Source organism: Pogona vitticeps, chromosome 10 (assembly GCF_051106095.1).
Source record: "Pogona vitticeps strain Pit_001003342236 chromosome 10, PviZW2.1, whole genome shotgun sequence".
Taxonomy (NCBI): domain Eukaryota; kingdom Metazoa; phylum Chordata; class Lepidosauria; order Squamata; family Agamidae; genus Pogona; species Pogona vitticeps.
Genome location: NC_135792.1, coordinates 63,256 through 83,462, shown reverse-complemented (window position 1 = coordinate 83,462; position 20,207 = coordinate 63,256). Strand labels below are relative to the sequence as shown.

At 45.7% G+C, this 20,207-nt stretch overlaps 2 protein-coding genes and 1 non-coding gene across 4 annotated transcripts in view; 2 read left to right on the top strand and 1 right to left on the bottom strand.

Annotated features, from left to right (window-relative positions):
- The window catches only part of ZCCHC14 (zinc finger CCHC-type containing 14), a 32,129-nt gene extending 21,165 nt beyond the window's left edge, over positions 1–10,964 (top strand). Inside the window, exons 6-13 of the mRNA XM_020788346.3 lie at positions 1,296–1,390; positions 1,498–1,552; positions 2,661–2,943; positions 4,585–4,676; positions 4,927–5,051; positions 5,355–5,495; positions 5,568–7,040; positions 7,578–10,964. Of these exons, the coding sequence (XP_020644005.3) occupies positions 1,296–1,390; positions 1,498–1,552; positions 2,661–2,943; positions 4,585–4,676; positions 4,927–5,051; positions 5,355–5,495; positions 5,568–7,040; positions 7,578–7,633 (2,320 nt within the window). The 3' untranslated portion in view covers positions 7,634–10,964. The remainder of the gene's footprint in view (positions 1–1,295; positions 1,391–1,497; positions 1,553–2,660; positions 2,944–4,584; positions 4,677–4,926; positions 5,052–5,354; positions 5,496–5,567; positions 7,041–7,577) is intronic.
- Positions 10,965–11,422: 458 nt separating this feature from the next.
- Positions 11,423–17,045, bottom strand: MAP1LC3B (microtubule associated protein 1 light chain 3 beta). 2 transcript variants are annotated; one of them, XM_072980636.2, is made up of 4 exons: positions 16,868–17,045; positions 14,811–14,866; positions 13,872–13,978; positions 11,423–13,018 (listed from the first exon to the last, which is right to left on the bottom strand). In XM_072980636.2, the coding sequence occupies exons 1-4, from the start codon at positions 16,905–16,907 to the stop codon at positions 12,844–12,846; spliced, it is 378 nt and encodes a 125-aa protein (XP_072836737.1). In that variant the 5' UTR covers positions 16,908–17,045; the 3' UTR covers positions 11,423–12,843. The 2 variants fall into 2 exon arrangements, with proteins under 2 accessions (XP_072836737.1, XP_078236544.1); XM_078380418.1 differs by lacking the exon at positions 16,868–17,045 and adding an exon at positions 15,613–15,906.
- A 2,837-nt stretch (positions 17,046–19,882) lies between these two features.
- TRNAM-CAU (transfer RNA methionine (anticodon CAU)) lies at positions 19,883–19,955 on the top strand. The gene has a single exon. It is a non-coding gene; the product is annotated as a tRNA-Met (tRNA).
- Positions 19,956–20,207: the final 252 nt, after the last annotated feature.

Here is a 20,207-nt window from a genome sequence, read left to right as displayed (position 1 = left end):
TCTGAGGATGACCCAAGAAATTTGAGTGCATTGCAGCAGCTACAGGAATGGATTGTCTAGGCAATAGATGGTGGGCTAGGTTGCGGAGCAAGCAAGAGTGAATGTTGGAAGATGGGATGGTAGCTGTACAGAAGCACCAGTCAAAGTGGCAACTAAAATGAGTGTAAGGCGGAACACGCACGCACGCAGGCACGCACGCAGACACACACACCTACCTTTAAGAGCTGGTGAGCCTTTACTGACATGACCAGGTTGGTTTTAGACTGTCTCGTGCTTAGCATAGGGTCAAGCACAACACAGACTCCTGGTGAGTGATGTGAATCTTGTTCCTTATAATGGTTTGACTCCAGCCTTGACTAAGTCTGGATCAGTTCACAGTATCTCTTGCGCAGTGGTGTGTTGGAAAGAACTCCACCCAGTAACCTCCTTTTAAAGTCTAGGGAAGTCTATCTTCACGTCTCACAAGGACTAGCAGAACTACTCCAGACTTCCCAAGGCTGAGGCAAGTAGTGTAACAGATGTGTTAACAAAACCAAGTTAGAGGTTAATGTTAGTTCATTCCAGCCTTTAAAGCAAATGTTTCCTTAACAGGAGGTGGTGAATGATAGAAACTACTTGGGCCCTTGGGTATCTAACCAGCTGTCAGGGATGAGAATCTTCTGTGCTTTCAGTCTAAACTGGATAAGTTGGTTGATGCCTCACCTTCCTGACTGAGCTGCAATCCAGAGTCTTTCTTTAAAGAAAAACACAACAGGGTTTATTTGACGTTACAAAATTTTTGTGAGTCAGAATGGCAGGTGGCTGTGGGAATGGCAATGGAGTGCCTCTGGGGAGTCCCAAGCTGCCTGCTTGTCTTTGCTTTTGAAAGGGAGCACAGCCTTACCTTTCTGCTGCTTTCTCCTCAGAGCGAGAGACAGGGCCTAATGCAAGTGTTTTCTTTAGGGAAACAGTAACCCTTCCATGCTCCTTGGCATGTCACTTCTCCATTTGACTTTCTTTGAAACATTTCAGTAGGGTAGCGGCAGAGTGTGAGAATTTCAAGAGCCCTGGAGTGATGGTACAACCCATTTCACATTACTAGGTTCAGTAGCTGTTTTGTCTCCTTGAGACGTTCTTACGCTGCCAAAGGTATCCACTGTGGCTCTTTCTTCCTCTGTATGTCTCAGTGACAGTTGCCAGAGGGTGTGAAGGAGCCCTTTCTGTTTTGATTCCCTCTCTGCAGTTAAAACCATGCAGCTTTCCTTTTTGTGTTCCAAATGCAAAGAAGTCATTATTGAGTTCAACTCATTTTGTAGGTATTTGGCATCATTACCTTCCCACATCTGGAAGAATGACCACGTCAAGAAATTTTTCAGCACTTCATCTCATTCACAGCAGTTTCAGAGTTCAAGTGAGTTTTAATGATTCATTCCTCCCCACCCCAATAAGCATGGAATTAGTGGAAGTGCAACTGGTCTTCACCTGTCCAACCACCTGCTCTATCCCTTTTTTTAAAAGGTCCCAGTCACACTTCCCTTTATAAAGTGGGTACAACACTGGCTGCTTCTGGAAGGTAAGAGTTATTTATTGTTTCATTTCATTTAAATTTGGCCTTTTTTCCAGTTCACTCACTCAAGGTGGCTTATAAAATGGCAGAGGAGGGTGATGACAGATAAATATTTCAAAATATTAAGAATGCAATTACAATAAATGTGTAATATATCAAAAGGCTATTAAACTTAAAACAATTTAAAACCAAAAAACCACAGACTTAAAAGTGACTCCCTTCCACGCAGTCCAACGAGGGGCTGGAATCATGCCCAGAAGGCAAGTTCTTTGCTTGCCAGCAGATGAATAGCAAGGAGGGGCCCAGCCTGGCATTGTTGGGAAGGGGGTTTTGCAGCTCAGGAGCAGCCATTGAAAAGGCCGTCCCTCAAGTCTTGACTAGGGAGTTCTAGACCGGAGCGAAGGGCTTCCCCAGAACAGAACATCTTAAAACCTGTAGAGGCTCCTAAAGGGAGATGCTGTCTTTCAGGTGACCTAAAGCTAAGCTGTGAGACATTCACATTCTGCTGGGAATGTTTGTCAAAACTGAGCAAGATAAAAGGGCCCAATACAAAACCCCAAAGGACTGAGTTTCTCAGCAGTTTTGTTTTGTGGTTAAAAATAAAGGCATGGCAGGTGTGCTTTATGAATATTTTGTAGGGAAAAGTCTGAAGTTGCTATTGCCAGCCCATACTGATGTTCAGTTCTGATGTAATATTTTCTGTACCCCATGGGAATCTACTTTCCAACAGCCCTGAAGAGATACTGTAAATAGCTCCCTGCTAAGCTGCTGAAGTCAGTCCCCATTTCTGCTGAAGTGTCTTGAACTGCAGTGAGTGTATAGGATGGCCGGTGACCCCAGGATCCTCATCACCATCCTGGCCCTGACCCTGGCCCTAGGGGTTCTTGGGTGTGTCTGCCGACTTGCCCAGGAAAAATGAGACCCAGCATGTCCTTGGCTTCTGCAGTGGTAGCCTTTTGGATGGCCCTCCTTGTGGTGTTCACTGCCATCTTGAGTCCTAAGGAAGATGTGCCTCCCAGGTCCGGAGGATCATTTTTGGGCTGGCCTTGCTCTCTTGGCGAATGTACTTGAGGTGCGTTTGCTTTGGTAAGACTGTCTCATTCTTTCTTTGCAGGCCGGTTTGTGGCGTTGCTGGAATCCAGTCTTCACAGAACAACCCGCAGCATCATGTGTCACATCCAGCAGCCACCCCGGTTACGCTCTCCCATGGCACACATTCAGGTGGGACGAGCTCCTCTCTGGCCTGCCGCTCCCCATTGGAGAACTCCTTGCCTGTCTTGCTGGCCTCCAGTTCTCAGACCCCACAGGCCCAAGAGCAAAACGGGATTCTGGAGTGGTTGCGGAAGCTGCGCTTGCACAAGTACTATCCCGTTTTCAAGCAGCTCACAATGGAGAAGGTAAGGATCCTGGGCCTGCTCCCTGAGTGCCATGGCCTTTCCCTCCTTCTGTTGTCTCCACCCAGTGAAGGAGAGAAAGTGGGAAGGCAGACAGAGGTGGAGGCACAGGGTGTCTCCTGCTATTTTGCATGCCTTTGTTCTGGATTAGCATGTTTCTATACAAGTCCTATGCAAAATTATTCTCTCAGGACTGAAAACAAGTGGACTAAAGGCACTGGTTGGCCCCCTGGGAGTAAAACTGACTCCTTGAATGAACTGGACTTCTTAAAGTGAATACAGTGGTGCCCCGCATAGCGACGATAATCCGTGCAGCCAAAATCGTCGCTATACGGATTCATCGCTATGCGAAATAAAAAAGCCCATAGGAATGCATTAAAACCCGTTTAATGTGTTCCTATGGGCAAAAATTTTACCTTTATGTGAAAATCCTCCATACGGCCGCCATTTTCGCTGCCCGGTAAGCGAGGAATGGGCACGAAAACACACCGGGCAGCCATTTTTTTAAGCCGGCGGCCATTTTGGAACCATCAACCAGCTGTTGGGAAAACATCATTATGCGAAAATCGGTAAGCGAAACAGCTTACCGATCATCGCAAAGCGATATTTTCCTATTAGAAACATTGTTATGCAATCGCAAAAATGATTGCAAAACATCCATTGCTATGCGGATTCATCGTTAAACGAGGCACCCATTAAGCGAGGCACCACTGTACATGTAAATTTCAGTAATTCAGTACACCTGTGCATGTTGAAACTGATAGTTGAATCTATCCTAACCTCTCCGTCTTCATTCAACCACTATTTAGCTGGTGGTTTATTTGATTTAATTGCTTTCAAAAGTTGATCTACACAGTATTTTTCCCCCCTCCACCACCACCACTCCTCATGATTGGGGCAGGTGTTAAGATGCCCACCTGTGCTTTACTCACAGAAATGGGACCTCATCAGGAGGTTTATTTGCGGCTGTTCTCCCATGCATTGTAACCTAATGATGTCAAAAGTCTGCGGTGCCCTCTGGTGGATCTCTTTGCTTCTTAAAAGCAAATCTTTAATTTTTCAGTCTACTTTGTTATGTCATTCTGTACAGTGCTTAGTATGTTTTAGACACTTTATAAAGAATTCATAATAGACAAATTAAAGTTTATAATAGGCTGTGGTTTGTTATTCCAATAAATTTTGTATGATTTATTGAAACATAACTGTTAATAAGACTCCCAATAAAGGCTGGATTACATGTTCTCAGTTTGATGAGTGTTTTTAGGGAACAGTTTAATAGGTAACTATTGAGTACTTGCACATAATATTGAGATGAAATTGGCTGCCAGATTTTTGTTAAATGCAGTTAAGAGGGAGTCCCTGCAGTATTCACAGAAGTCAAGGAGTGCATAACCCAACTCTTGTGAAAACTATGGACACAAAGCTATGATGTGTGAGAGAGACCTTTGGGAAGAGGGTTGGGCTTGTCTCATGTACACTTGTATTCTGCTCAAACACAGTGTATCCCAAGAAGGAGCATTATGTAAATGAACTATTTTCAGAGGTTTCATAATGAAGGCTGATGTATATTTTTCACAATGTAGTTTTTATGTCTGTAAATGTGACGTAGCATAAAACTGAGTTTTAATTTATTTTCTGTACAAGTTCCTGAGCCTTACAGAAGAAGATCTGAATAAATTTGAATCTCTCACCATGGGAGCAAAAAAGAAACTCAAGACCCAGCTGGAGTTGGAAAAGTAAGTATTCAAGAACAAAACACGTGTCAGATCAAGGAGAAAGCAAAGCCCTGCTTCTGTCTTTGCTCAACTCCAAAGCTTGTTCTCTAGAGTCAACCTTTACAGTCTTATTTTTCATATCAAAACCCACCGTGACTCTTTGGAAGAGAAAAAAACAGTACATCTGAATGCAGCCCCATAATGCCAGAGGACACAGTCAGATTTTAGATACTTTATTTTATGTAGTGATTTCCACAACTTTCTACCTTAGGGAGAAGTCGGAGAAACGGACCCTGAATCCAGCTGTCTCTTCTTCTGTGAGCACAGGGGTGGCCAGAGTTCCTCCTACAACACACTTGGCCCCGATCCAGAGCATCCGTGGTAACCATACAACAGGTAAATCGTATGCATGAATTGGGCGAGTGTTTATTCCCCAAGAAATCCTAAATATTGCTCATTCAGCCATGGTGAGGGTGGACAACTGGCTTTTTTTGTGTAAAGAGAAATCCAGTGGCTCTGAGATAAAAGTGATCCAAAACAGTGGCACTCTGTCACATTGACCTTCCTGCACAATCTTCTGCAAGGTGCCATATAGCCAGTAACACCCATAGGTTGTCTGTGTGTCTCTTCAAAGAAATGCAAGAGTGCGCCCCATTGGACTTCTAAAACCTATTGCCCTTTTCTCTCTTTCCCCCAAAGAGCTACGTGTCGAGGTGGATCAGCCAGGCCCTCCAAACCCCCGTGAAGGAAGCTCCTCAGAATACTCCAGCTCATCCTCTAGCCCCATGGGAATCCAGACCCGGGAAGAGAGCTCAGATAGCGCAGAAGAGAGTGAGAGACGTAAGGAAAGGCGCCTCATTGTCTTGCAGGGTTTACCTGGTGGGCTATAGCTGACCTCTGTCTGTCTTGTAGGTTTAGAGATCCCCTTGGAATCCTCTGAGAAGGAGAAGCCAATCCCAATCCTGAATCATTTCAGCTCTGGTGCCACCAGGCCAACTGCTCAGGTTTTGCCTGTGCAGAATGAGGCAAGCTCCAGTCCGTCCACATATCACCCTGTGCCCATCCAGCTGATGACTGCAGGCTCCCCTCACATCACTCCAATGAGAATACTGAACTCTATGCACAAATCTGAGCGGGGAGCCACAGACATGAAGCTCCTATCATCATCTATGCACTCGCTTTTGTCTGGGGAAGACAGGACAAAATACTCCCTGGGGCTACCTCGAAGCAGCATGAAAATGGAGAAGAGTTTTGGAAACACGGTTATGGAAGGGATGCCAGCGTCTCATCAGTCCATCCAAGTGCTCTCTGGAGTCCCTGAAAACAGCTCTTCAGCGCCTTCAGTGAACTTTGGGCCGCGAACCAAAATGGGACACGTTTCCACCCTAGACAGGATGGTGAAAACAGCAGCACAGCCAGGAATCCTGGTGGAAACAAGCTCCTCTGCCACTGCCGCTGCTGCCAGCACCGTCTTCCACATGGCACGACCCCCCATTAAACTCCTGGTCTCTTCCTCCGTTCCTACTGATTCCACCCTTGTGGGCCCATCATCATGCTCCAATAGTATGCAATTCAGTATGTCCCCAGCAATAATCAGCCCCCGGACAGCTCTCTATACAGCCAACACCAAAGTGGCCTTTTCTGCGATGAGCAGCATGCCCGTTGCCCCCATGCCCAGCAGCAGCTTCTGTGCAAACAGCAACACTGCCTCTTCCAACAGCCACCCACCCACCTCCTTTGCAAACCTGAGCAATGTCCCCACCTGCCCTGTTCCTAGCTCAAGTCCCACCCTGTCGCCAGCTGCCGAGAACAGTTTCTACAACAACAGTGGTAGTGGTGGCGGTGGCAGCGGCAGCTCAGCAGGGAGTGTTCCCGTACCAAACCAGAATAACCACCCCCCACACCCACACCAGCAGCCTCCGCTGCCCCCACCCCCAGGGTGTATGGTGTGCAGCTCCTGTGGCTGCAGTGGAAACTGTGGTTCCAGTGGCATGACGGTCAGTTATGCCAACTATTTCCAGCACCCCTTTTCAGGCCCGTCCATGTTTACTTTCCCATTTTTGCCCTTCAACCCTTTGTGCGGCAATGGCTATCTCAACACCCAGCAGTACAGCGGGAGCTCTGCTTTTCCGATGGTTCCCTCTCCGTACAGCAGTGGCATCGGAGCCGACTCAGTCATGAGCGGACCGTCCACCTTTGCCGTGCCACCGATGCAGAGTTTTATGGCAGGGACAGCAGGGGTGTATCAGGCCCCCGGCATGATGGGCGGCAGCGGTGGAGGGACAGGCCATAAGAAGAACGGGAATCTCTCCTGTTACAATTGTGGAGCCAGTGGGCATCGCGCGCAAGACTGCAAGCAGCCCCCAATGGATTTCAATCGGCAAGGTGAGGAACCGATTAGTTTGCAGGGGATCCACTGCTCAGAATATGGGTTCCAATATGACTGTTTGGGCAGAGGAAGGGAAATCCAAAAAACGATCGGTTTAAGCCGATAAATATATGCAAGAACATGCAGGTGGCGCTCACTAAAAAAGCTCACCTGCATTCTGCCAGTACCCTGCTCTTTTCACTGGAGCAACAGGCCGTGGAAACAAACTGAATCCAGCTGGCCTGAAATGCTGAAGGGACAAGGAAGGGGGATGGGTGACTGTGGAGTGAGCCTGTGACAGAGCCCAAAGAATCCTGCGGCGGGGGGGGGGGGGGAGGAAGGGCCTGCTCTTTGGTTTCTCAGCTGTGAGGTTGAAGGCTGTTGGCATCCCAGAGGCAGAAGGCCTTGCTCCTGGTTTCTTTCACAAATAGGGACCTCTCATGTTTAACTTGTTACTCTCTTGAAAGACATCTGACTCAGAACTATATAATGTGTCCTTGGTTACCCTGTCTGAACCTTATGCAACTGACCTGCATCCATTCTTCTTCCTGCAGGTACATTTCGGTTAAAATATGCTCCACCGGCTGAAAGTTTAGATTCCGCAGACTGACACTAACTTTACAGACGTAGTTTTTGTTTTGTTTAATGGCAAAAGCCATGGATTAATTAAGAAACGTGGAATTGGAACCTGGGCAGTCCACTTGTTGAGTTTATTATTTTTTTAAATCCAAAGGTGCTTGATGTCAACATAAGAAGGAACTGTAATGGGGGGTGGGGGGCATTGTCAACCCGTTTACTCATTTGCCAAAATTATAACACGGATCTTAATGTTGGACCTTCTCGTGGATAGTGGAACTGGCCGACAGTCTTTTCTGTTCCACACAAACAGCAGCCCTTGGGCGGAAGGGAAGATGACCTGCTTTGGTCTTTTGTACTGGAAGGGTGAACTCCTGGGAAGTGATGTTGTAATCGGGAGTGAAAGCCAGAGGCTGAGCGTCCAGCAGCCATTTGCCAGCTGGACTTTGACATTTTGAGCCTAGGTAAACTTGCCTACTTTTTCTTGAAAGAAATCGGGCACTACACTCTGGGATTTTACAGGATTGCACTACAGAAGAATGAATCCTTCTGTTCTTATTCTCTGCACTTATGGCAGCCTCAGACCAGTGCAAGAGACATTCCAACCATTGGAAATGGGCACCAGCAGGTTATGTGAACTTCAGATAAAATAAATTTTATTCCTTACTCCCTTTCTCCCCCAAAAGAACAGAGGTGAAAATTTCGGTTCATTCTGGAAACCATTACACTCTGCTTGTCAGCATTTGTTTCTAAGTGGAAATCTGTTACCAGCTGTGGAATACATTTAATTTCCAAGGGTCTACTGCCAGGCACTGAACTCCTAAGTGGGGCTTTAGAAAATTCATCACAGCTACCACTGGAGAAGCTGTTACCCACATGTTGTTTTCTGCCACAGGAAGTTACTCTGCCTTTGCAATGAATTTCAGACTTCAAACTCTGACAGCAGGGTTTGAGATGTGTTTTGCATTGCTACCAATTTAGATGTCACAATGGATATTTTATCTCACATCTTGGAAAGGGTTATCATTGATCTCTTAGAACTGAAATACATTATAAAGTACTAGCACTGACGATTAGGTAGGTTTTTGTACTAAATCCAAGTTAGGATGAAGCTGGCAAAACTCCTGGGGCAGACTTGGAAAAACGTGAATTCATCTTGCTAAAGGGAGGCATTTGTTTAATTCTGTCTGGTGTGTTTCTTGTCATTGTTTCGCTTCATTAGCAGAGTCAGTGTTTGGACTGCCTCACACCTAATTTGTGATCTGGCAAATTAGTATTGCTGTAATGGGAACTGTGAGCCTAGGCAGGGTGGCTGTGTGACTTGACTAGATCTTGCCACTGGAAATACAACAAGATTTGAAGTTGTGGGCTGTTTCACTGCACAAGAGGTTCTTGCTCTGAAGAGGATACTGGGAAGAGCAGAGGATGGGGCATTTGGTTTTGCTTTTTATAATGTCTTGATAGCCCTATGCTTGTCATACCTGTTGCCTTTAAGAAACAGACGCCCGATGTTCGCTTGGTTGGAGGCATCTTGGGGGAGGGGGTTGGCATAAAAACTAACCTCTGTAAGAAAACCTTTCAAGGAGATTTATTGCATTGCTTAGATTTTTGGAAATCCGTGTCCAAAGCTGCAAAAGCATCAGGTTTCTAGCACCCTATATCCAACTTCAGTTATTTCTATGCAATGGAGATGTCATATCCTTGGCCCTGTTTCACTCAAGCAGTATTACATAGGATAGGCATGAGACTAAGCTAGTTGAATTTATTCCCCAATGAAAACAATCAGGAAATTATGCGACATTGATTTTAGTAGGATCATAGTTCAGCTCCCTTTGTGTGACCCTAGCATATAACATTTAAATAAGAGTTATGTTTGCAGCGGCTGTAATTCTAAAGTAAAAGTTTAAAACCTACGATGTTAATGAGAAGAAACACAGCCATTTATTTTGCTTTAATGTAAAAGCAACTTATCATTCCTTAGTGCACCTTTATGATTACTACTGAGATGAACTTTTCAACTGGCCTGGAATATCTGCCAGATGAAAGCCAAATATTCATTTTAAAAATAGGAACCATCTAATGCTACTCAAACTTTCAGGCACCTTAACTGCAAAAATCTCTCAAACTTGTTCCTGTGACATCTGGCCTTCCCAAAAACCTGTGGATTTCTTTTCTTGCCTTTTTTTCCAGGCAGAAGGAACAGTCTGTGCCCTAGCCATTTTGTTTTCAAATGGCATGGACAACAGCTCTCACTTTGTAAAGCCAAGGGAGTCCAAGAGGAGATCACGGGAGAGTTGATCATGTCTGCTTCCCAAAGTACTGATTTGAGACATGCAAAGCAAACCTGTTAGGGAAACTGTCATTATTTCCCCTTGTTTGACTTCAGCCCAATAGCTGATGGGGATTCATACAACCCTCCTTCAAAGGAAAATCAACATTTTCCTAAAAGACTGTGTATATTAGTTTGGCTGTAACTTTGAACTAGTGGATGTGGTAGCACATAAGGCAGAATCACCAATAGCTCCAGACAAGATAGTAGGAAGCACAGACCCTCCTGACTCCCAGTCTAGCATAACGGACTATGTTGGAGAAGTACCACTTGCAACATGTGACTGAAGTATAAGATACACAGTTTGACGATTGGGAACCATGTCAGCAGTAGATAACTGCAGCACAGCCCTGACTAAAGAAGCCCTTGCCTGAACCGCTTGATAAAAGCTTACATTTTGTGCACCCACGAGGAAAAAAAAACTGCTTGAGGTAGCCAAAGATAAGCTACAAAGATAAGTCTCTGGAAAGGCATATTCTGCAGGGTACAGGATACTGTTCTGTTAAAGCCCTAGTCTCTGCAGCTGACTTAATTTCTTAAGCTGGTAGAGGGTATTTTTATTGCTAAGAGGTATGCCATGCTTGCAGCTGTTGTAAAGCTGCTGTACTGGATACGGCCAAAGGCAGAACCTGAAATCATGGTAAGTCACAAACCTACCAACATTCAAACAACTTACAGTATTACTATAGCCTTGGGACTATTTCTGTATAATAAATTATTAGCCGTAGGAACCACCTAGGTTTCAAAAGTGCAGGTTAACATTATTTTCAAATATAACTTTCCACTAGGAATGAAGGAAACTATTCTGCCCATTTTGAGCCATTTCTTTTACATCTAGTATTACAAAACATGCATGTAACTTTATATAAATATTAAAGGTTTTGTAAATATTTAATATTCATCTAACTTGATTTTGGACTGTACATGTCAAGTATTCTGGTATTGGGATTTTTATGTTTATTATACTTTGTTAAAGGTAAAATTGTACATTTTTAGAATGTTTTTATCTGAGTAAATTTAATGTACTGAAAAAAAATGAAAGACCATAGTAGTAGTCTCTGTTCAGACATCCCAATTTTGCATTGGTGATTTAAAAAATGATGAGGCTTTGGTGTAATAATCACAGTAGATTAAACCAAAGGTTAACAAACAATGTCTTATCTCAAAATAGTGACTACAAAGCTCGGCAGCAGCTTTGGTTCTGTAAGCTGTCTATTCAGCAAGTTAGACTACTGGATAATAGAAGGTCCTTTCCAGCAAAAAAAAAAAATTCCTTCAGTCCTACGGCAGCATTCCCTGTTCTAAGTACGATGCTTGCCATATTTGTAGGAAAGGTAATTTTTCACAGATCACAGATGAGGCCATGGCATCTTTCACTTCTGTATCAGTGAAAACTTTGGAGAAATTGGGTGGTGGTTATGGGTTGTTGTTGTTTTAGTTCAGACATAGCATTAAGATCGGAATGGACTTGTGAATGACCACGCTTCTAATCAATTCAGGATGGAATCGTCCATATTAGTATTTTTTTAAAAAAAACATTTGTACAAGCATCAGTTATATGGATGGCTGTCTTGAAGATATTAAACTGAACAGAATATGTTAAAATTTTACAGAGAAGTGAAAGCTTACAGTGAACATTTTAACAAATAAAAGCAAGCACTGAACAGATGCATGCGAGGGAACAAACTACGTCACTTAATGAGGGACTACAGCGTGCCAAAATTAAGCATTGCTCTTTTCTCTCATTAGTGGAAGCTTGCTATAAAAATAATTAAACTCACAGACATGAATATACAAGGATATATTTAGTACATTTCATTACGTTAGCCACTTAACTGAATTATTCCTTTTGCATAGGACAACATCCTATTTACAACAAAGCTGAGATTTAGTTCCCATGCACATGGCAGGAAGGGCAAGTGACCAAACTCTCGGCTGCTCCCGTTACCCAAACACAGCCAATCTAAAACATAAGGGCATGCTTTGAATTTGCAGGTAATATTGAGAGAAACCAGAGTTTTTAGTAAGGGCGTGATTCAAAAGCTATTCCACCTTTTTGAACAAAAATCAAGGACTTGTAGAAAGATTACTGTGCTTCATACATACAAACAAATAAAACTTTCTGTGATCATCCTTTAAATCTTCTCACTCCCTCTCTCTCAAAATCCCCCTTTTCAGTCAAGTGCTCAACTAACACCTGAAGGACAAAAACATGTCCTCTTTGATTCAGGATGGTGGTGTGGTTAACAGAGAAAATCTTGAGGAGGTGTACAACATATTACAACAGGATCTTAATAGGCTGAGGTTTTTCCTAGATAACTGTTACATCATACATAACCTAGCTTTAAAGTACACATTTCCTAAAACTAGATTGAAGCTGTGGCATTTGATATATGGAAATAATTAGCAATCTGATGTAATCATCTAAAGTAGCTATACCAGGATTATTCCTCCCTCCCCACCATATCCACTGACTTATCAAAATTCACCATGGATTTAAAGCCAGCCTTTACTCCTGTTTGTTCCCTTTCTAAAAACAGTTTTTAGGAGCTCAAGCAGGATTTAACAGAGGAGATGTCACAAAGATGTATTTCTGAGTGTTACTTATCATTCAGCCCAGTTCCTACGATCAGAGTCATGAGAACATCTCCCTTTATTGTCAGTGTAACACACATGGTATGGTTTCAGTCAAATTCCAGAGGGTTTTAAAAAGCAAATCTGCCTGTGTGAATTTGTTGCAGGTCTATGAAGCTGGGCTGGTCCATACTGGCACTCCAATATTCACAAACAAAAGCAAAGTATGATGGGAACACCTGCTAATCGCAACTACGGTGAGCAGGCTGGTGACACTCCTTCGTTTCCCTCTTGGCGGAAGGGGTAAAAACTATCCTAGGCTACAAGCCACTGGGTAGGGTTTACACAGAGGATATCATACCAAAGGTCTCCTGAGAGGCATAGACCATGTACAGGAATCCGTCCTCATCTTTCTCGCTTTCATACACCTCTGAAATCGGTGTAGAAACGCTCACCATGCTGTGTCCATTTACCAGTAAGAAGAAAGCTTGATTGGAATTCAGCTGTAGGCGACGCCTGAAAAATAAAGCAAGCCTTTCAGAGCTGTCCATGGAAATCCTATGGTGAGCAATATCCCATTCCCCATCATAGCCCTGAACTGACTGCAAAACGATATAGTGGATTAAGACACGGCCAAGCAAAGAGCAGCCTTTAGATGTCACTGGAGGCAACTCTGGTCAACCCAAACCCTATGGCAGCAAGAAGAGAGGAATGCGGGGAGTTGCAGCCCACCATCTGGTGCACCTCCCTGAGATGAAAGGGACCCTCCACCTTCTGAAGACGGCCTTAAGGAACATACAGAGTACCACAGAGGAGGGGTGTGCAGTTTGGCTGACTTTAGACAGCATGGAGGGCTTTTCCCATCTTAAAACCTACATTCCAGCTACTGACAGGCTTCACATTTTATCTCTCTGCTCCCCCACAAACAGGGGCTTATCTTCATTTCTATAGGCATGCCTTTCCTACACATCAATTTTCTATTGCTGTTTGTGTCCTGTGCTCACACAGGCCAAACACACAGAAGACCTAAGCTTTTTTCCCCTTTAATTCCTCCCATCTCAACTTAGTATCTTCAGCCATCATTACACCCTTCTATCTCCCCCAATATTTCCACTACAGGCTCCTCCCCTCTTATCATACACATACATACCAGTCTTTATATTTGCACATTCAGTATACATTTCCTGTACGTCAAATAGAATAGAAGACAATCCTAACCCTGTTTTTTATCTTGTTCTCCTTCTAACCCAACCTGAGCTGCTACAGGTAAAAGAAATCCACAAAGTTCACCAGGTGTAACCCTCCCTATTTACAGACTGTCCCCAAAAAGCAGGCCACAGATGATACAAAAAGGATTTCAGTTAAATACCTGATAATTTTGATCAGCTCACTCATGTTGACGTGATCTGGGACTAGGAATTTAGTTTTATCCAAAACAGGAAGCTGCTTCTCTCCTTTGTATCTTTCAATAATTACCTGCAAAAGAGGACCAGAGCAGAGCTATAACACACAACTTCTACTCTACACCGCTGCTAGAATCCTTTGGCTTTTAGAAGCCTCCTCTGTGCCTCCATCCTATACAGTGTCTGCCAGGCAATACCCACTTGAGAGGTTGTAGTGCTCTGTCCATGAAATAACTTCCTCAGGGAAGTCATTTTTTTTTATCATTCCGGTGTTGGGGCAAAACCATTCTAAGTAAGGCACATTAGCCTGTCGTCTAAGCCTGTGTCAATTGTGGCTTAATGCAGTCTACCAAATTCACACCATTTACTGTATATAATACTGCTTCTGCAGTTTTACCTTGATGTGGTTTTGAGTGGTTGGGTTTTTTTGGTTTGTTTGTTTCTACTATGCATTATATCCTGAGTTTTTTACTGAAGGCTGTCACAGCAGTTATCTATACAAGACTTCTTTGGCTGGAGCAGGGAAAAGAGCCTGCAAAAATGCAGGGTGAGGGGAGAAATTAGTCATTTCCCCCCCCATCCCACCATGGTTGCAGATATCTGGGGTAGTTGCAAGCCCACTTTCTCGCCATCTATTATCTTAATTGCCACTACACCTCTTTTCTCCATGTTGCCATATACTGTAACAGGGAAGGAGGAGTGAGGACAAAAGGAAAAAAAAAAAAACCTGCAGAGTCTAAAATAAAATGGCAGGGGAGGAACCAGGATCTCAGCCTGTCTTCAGCCGTTCCTCACCACAAATGAGTCCAACTTACTAACAAGAGTGTATTTTTCTTTTACATCTTTAAAGAGGAGATCTTCTGGCTTCTCCAAGAAATAGTCAAAACAAATGGAAGTCTACTCACTGGTATCTTTGTTGGATGCTGCTCTCTGATCAGCCTCACATCTTCAACTCTTTGCTCTGCAGATAAAAAAACCCAGAGAGTTTTGAAAAGATATAACACAGTTTCACAGAAAACCCACTGCTCTGAATATCCAATTTCTTTACTACCTCCTTGCCTTTCAATACATGTTTACATGGTCTCAAATGGGTGGAGCTTCAGCTATTAGGGGGAAAAATGCCCATGCTGGGCTGTGACAGTTGGGAGTCATTTAAAGAAGCCCAGAAATGTGCCTGCCCCGCTAGAGGCCGACCAGTGGTGCAGCAGTGAACTTCTATGCTGGCTGCAGAGGAGGGGTTTCCCTCCAAATCGGCCACAATGCTTTTAAAGTTAAGGACAAAACCCTCTCCCTTTCCTAGCCAGTCTACTAGTGCCCACCTGGAATTCACGGCCATCTGTAGTTGTCAGGCAGGTACTAAAGCATAAGGCTGCAGCCACAGAAGAAAGAAAGGGATCAACTCTCCTCCCTTTCCACTAGCATATAGTCTTGTGGCAAAATTTGTAAATCCAGTGGGAAGAGGTGTACTAGATAGGCAGATTGGGGCAGAGGTAGAAAAGTAAGTCTTACTGTTTGATGCTATCATGGGGAAAAGCAGCCCTTCCTAGCAGTAACATAAATATAAGCAAACAAAAACAAGACTCATCCATTTTCAGTTCCCGTCTTTTCAATACTGACCAATTGTTTGCCTCAGTTTTACAGTCTAAATAGCCTGGCTGACAAGTCTCATCAGAAGAATTTTTTAGATCAGTTTTTGTATTTTCTCACCTTGGTGATTCTGAAATAAGATCTGCATTGCATTTAAAATGATCATTTAAAATGTGATTTTTAAAAACTAAACCTGCAAGACCAAAAGTGCCTGAAACTTGCTTTGTCAAACAAAACACATGGCAAGGATGACCTTTCTGTTCTTTTTCAGTGGTGCAACAGCCAAACAAAGCCATGACTCTTGTTCCATCCTAACACACAGGCAGGAAAACCAGTTTAGGCAGAACAAAAAGGAGAACCAAAAAACCTTCCTGGGTTCTTCCAACGGGCTACTGGAAAGAAAGAGGACGCTGTGACTCAGCCCGGCCAGGGTGTGCTGGTCCGCCGAGCTGCCTGGGCCACTTCAGGAAGGCAGAAACCTGCAGGTGGGACCTAGGGAAGCCACACACCTCCTTTCCTGGGGCTGGGGTGACCCGGGACGCAATATTGCCTCCAGCTCAGCCTGTCCTGAGCTGGACAGGGTCATCCTCTCAAGATCACCACTTTGAGTCACCGAGCGAGCAAACAAACAACCCAGCACGCCTCGTCGTCACCACCACCACCACCACCGGCTGACACAGCAGATCAGAAACAAACAAGGCCGAGGAAGAAGAGGACGCGCCTCTTTTGCTTGACCTCCTCAGGCCAGGTGGGAGGAAAGGCCCTCCCTACGAGCCCTGCCTCCCCTGCCTGCGGACCCCCCCTCCAGCGGGGGGGGGGAACCAGTCCCTCTTCCCACCCAAGGCACCCGCCAGAAAATGGGCTGGAACCCCCACCCCTGAGGAAGGCTTGCACCCTCCAGTCCCCCAACAGCCCGGTATCCAGGCGGGGCCAATGCTGACCCCCCCACACACACACCAGGCCAGGCCAGGGCAGCAGCAGCAGCAGCACCAGCGCCCCCTTCAAGGCCTCAGACCCTCCCCAAGAAACAAAGACCCTTAATTTACCCTTCCTTTCTCCCCCCCCCCGCCGCCGCCTCCCTCCCCTTCTGCCCAGAAGAGCCCGCGAAACGGGGGGGGGGAGCTGCGGGGGAGGGGTGGGAGAGGAAGAGGTATTGACAGGAAATGGAAGGCGAGGAACGCCCCCCTCCCCCTCCCCCTCCCCCTCCCCCTCCCCCTCCCCCTGCCCGGCCATTCCGGGGGGGGGGGAAGGAGAAAGAAGGGGTCCCCCTCCTCCCCTCCCCCCACCGCCATCCTGACAGTCCGCGACGAGGGGGGGAGGGGGAGGGTCGCTCCCCAGCCAGGTGTGGGGGGGTGTCTCCCCCCCTCCCGCTCACCGAAGGTGCGTCTCTGCTTAAAGCTCTTCTCCGAGGGCATGGCGGCGGCGGCGGCGGCTCCTGCTCGGGCTCCTCGGCTGCCTCTCCCTCCTCCCTTTCGGTGGCCGCTCGGAGCTTCTCGCGCAAGCCCCGCCCACCAGTCAGCTGACCCGCGGCGCTTGGCGTCACAGCGGAGGGAGGAGAAAGAAGGACTGGGGGGACGAGGAACGGCGGGTGGTGACGTAGGAGGGCCTACGTCATCAGCCTCGCCACCACCTCCTCCACGGCTTGCCTCGCGACTTGGCGCGTGCGCGGCAATGAACCTTCGACGCCTGGGCAAGGACAGGAGAGGGAAGGCAGGGGCAGGCGTGAGGCGAGTGCGCCTGCGCGAGAGGAAGATTGAGCGCGTGACGCGCGGAGGAAAGGGCAGACAAACCCCTCCCCAAATCCTCGCGCAGAGTCTCGCGGGCCGAGAAGCGGCCTGGGGCCTCGGAGGCGCCCCGGAAAACGCTGGGCAGCCCTCCGAGGGTGGCTGTCGTTGGTGGCACGCCGAGCGTCGCCTCTTTGGCAAGGGCCGGGGAAAGGGAAGCCCGCGGGAGAAGCCCGGCCTCCTCCTCCTCCGCCTCGTCCTCTCACTCCCCAGGCACCCGGCAGCCCCCCATGGAAGTCCCTGTAGGGTTCTGGAGAGGCGAAGGCTGACCTCGAGACGACACCCGCTCCCTCCGATCCGAAAGGCTGGATTTAGCCTTGGTGACAAGTCAGCCTTCGCCCCCAGCCGTGCGTGGCTCTAATCCCCTTTTAAACCTCTCTAAAACCGGCTCGAGTCTGTTGCAGAACATCTGCTCCTGTTTAAGGAGACTCTGTGTCTCTCTCGTTGTGGAGCAGGGCCGTGATGCCAACAGTTTTCGTAGACGTAGCTGTGTTAGTCTGTACAAACATAGCCATTAGAAAACAAAATTTATAAAACCAAAAACAGTGGCACCTTAAAGGCGGTTATGTTTCAGTAAGCGCTTTGTTGGATAAATAGACTTTCCTCCGTCTCTGAAGAAGTGGCTTCATCTATCAAAACTCATGGTGAAATAAGACAGTTGGTCTTAAGGTGCAACAGTGTTTGGGTTGTTTGTGTTTATTTACTTTGTTTTTGTCTGCATAGCCTATACAGTAAATGTGTTGCAGTTGTGTTTGTGGCAAGAAGGCAACACTTAAGTCCATTGCAGGATGTTCTGATCAATATTTGCAAGAATAGATCAGCAGACACTGAATTACTGATTACTCAAAGCCAAGTTATTTCCTCCAGTTGTTTCACCACATAATTTATGGGCACTGCAAGTGCCAGTGGCATCTCTTGAGCTCTAATGAGAGCTGTCATTCAGGTCATTGTCATTAACAATGTTTGTTTCATCTCCTTGGCTTGGGAGGATGGATCAGGAAGAAACAAAATAAGAAGAGAAAAGCAAACCTTCCCCTGTTGCTTGACCGAATTTCATTCTCTCAAGTAAGATGTCACTTTCAGCTGAATGTTCTGGAACAGAACAGAGATGTAATCTGGCACTTCCAAAGAAACAGGGAGAAAATATGAGTGGTCCATTTCCAACACCAAATTAAGGCTGTAAAGCTCTGCACAGACCCTGGCAATGCTTTGTTGGTGGCCTTCCCGAGACTTGGAAAAGGGAAGACAGGCATGCTTGTGGCTGGGCTGCCTGACAGGGCTTCTCTTATCTCAGGCCTGGGAGCAGTTCTCCTCCATGTATATTCCCGTCTTTTCTTTCCTCCTGTGAGCTCAGACTGGCATTAAAATCTTTCTCCCCCCCCCCCCAGATTTGTGGGCCATTTTTTTTGCTGGTCTTTATAATCTGCCATTCCTGGTTACTGACCATTTTGTGGCTCTGCAGGCAGAGAAGCAGACACCCATTTAATTAACCTTTTTGTTTCATTTGATCATAAAACAAGAGGAATGTAGAAAATATTTCACAGACAATATGAAGAATACAGCAAAGTAAACCCCTCTCTGTGACAGTATTTTCTCGTGTATTTATTTGTAGAACTGACAAACCATCCCAGGCTTGCTGGAGACCTGGATGCCTTCCCTGGCCTATAGAAATCCAGTCTGGTGGCGCTAGAAGGCCTATGAGGGAAGCACTCTGAAGGGGAAGGAGCCTTTACTGCCTTGTGCACTTTGATGGAAAGGATGTCTGTTTGTCTCCTGTGTGATCAATCTTTAATGGTTATTGATTTCTTTTTTAAATGCTTGCAGTCGGTATAACTGATTTGGGCTCAGTGGTTTCTGGTACCCAGTCCTGTGCATCACCAGATCAAGACAGAGGAGGCAAGAAAGAATTTGAATGGACTGGTAGTGATGAGTGGTAGCTTTTCAATGATTTCTGACTCCCAAATTGTTTGCAACTAAAACAGCAAAATAATTACCCCATTCTGTGAGTAGTCATTAGTAGTTCCCACAGCACTCCCCTCCCCCCAGCTTTTATCATTTCAGAGATCATTTAGGTAAATGCATTACACATTTTATAGGCACATGTTGGAATCCTCCAACCTGCCTGGCCGGTTGAGATTTGATGCTTCTAGATATTATTGCTCTGGAAGCTTTCAGGAAAACCAAACCAAAAAACCTACCCACAAACTTTCTGCCATGTTTATAAAGGATACAATGCAGCCTTACCTAGCAGGAAATACACACACATCATAGGGGCACTTTGGTCAGACTAGATATGTATAGGATTGTACTATGTAATTAGAAATTCTTATATACTGTTTGTATGCTGTGTGACAAATCAGTTTTATCACTTAGTCTACTCAAGTTTCCTATCATTTAAGTTTGAGTTATAGTCTCTTCCATTGGCTATAACAGTTCCTAAGAAAATGAAAGACAAAAGTGACGATTTCTTGCAAGTACTGTATATTGTACTGAGCAACAACAAATTATTTCCAGGAAATGCTGGGGGCCCTCAACGTTTTGCGATATAAACGTTGCAAGGTACGTCCACAAACAGCAAGAACACTGGGGAGGTGTAGCTTCCAACAGCCTCGTTGGCGCAGTAGGCAGCGCGTCAGTCTCATAATCTGAAGGTCGTGAGTTCGAGCCTCACACGGGGCAAGTATATTTTTGTTGCGATTTGCGTTTTCTTTCACTCGGCTTTGTTCTTGCAATGCAGTAGAAACAAGCAAGTCATCGGGATGTGGTACGGTGGGGGTAGAATAAGCAATATGGGCGAAGGAAAACGGGCTGCCTGAGCCGTTCGTTTCCTGTTACAGGGAGCAAACGGAAACGCTAGATATCTAGCTCAGAAGCTCACCTGGGTCGTGCTGGGTGGGGGAAGACGAGGGTGATGGTGGCTGCCTGGGATTC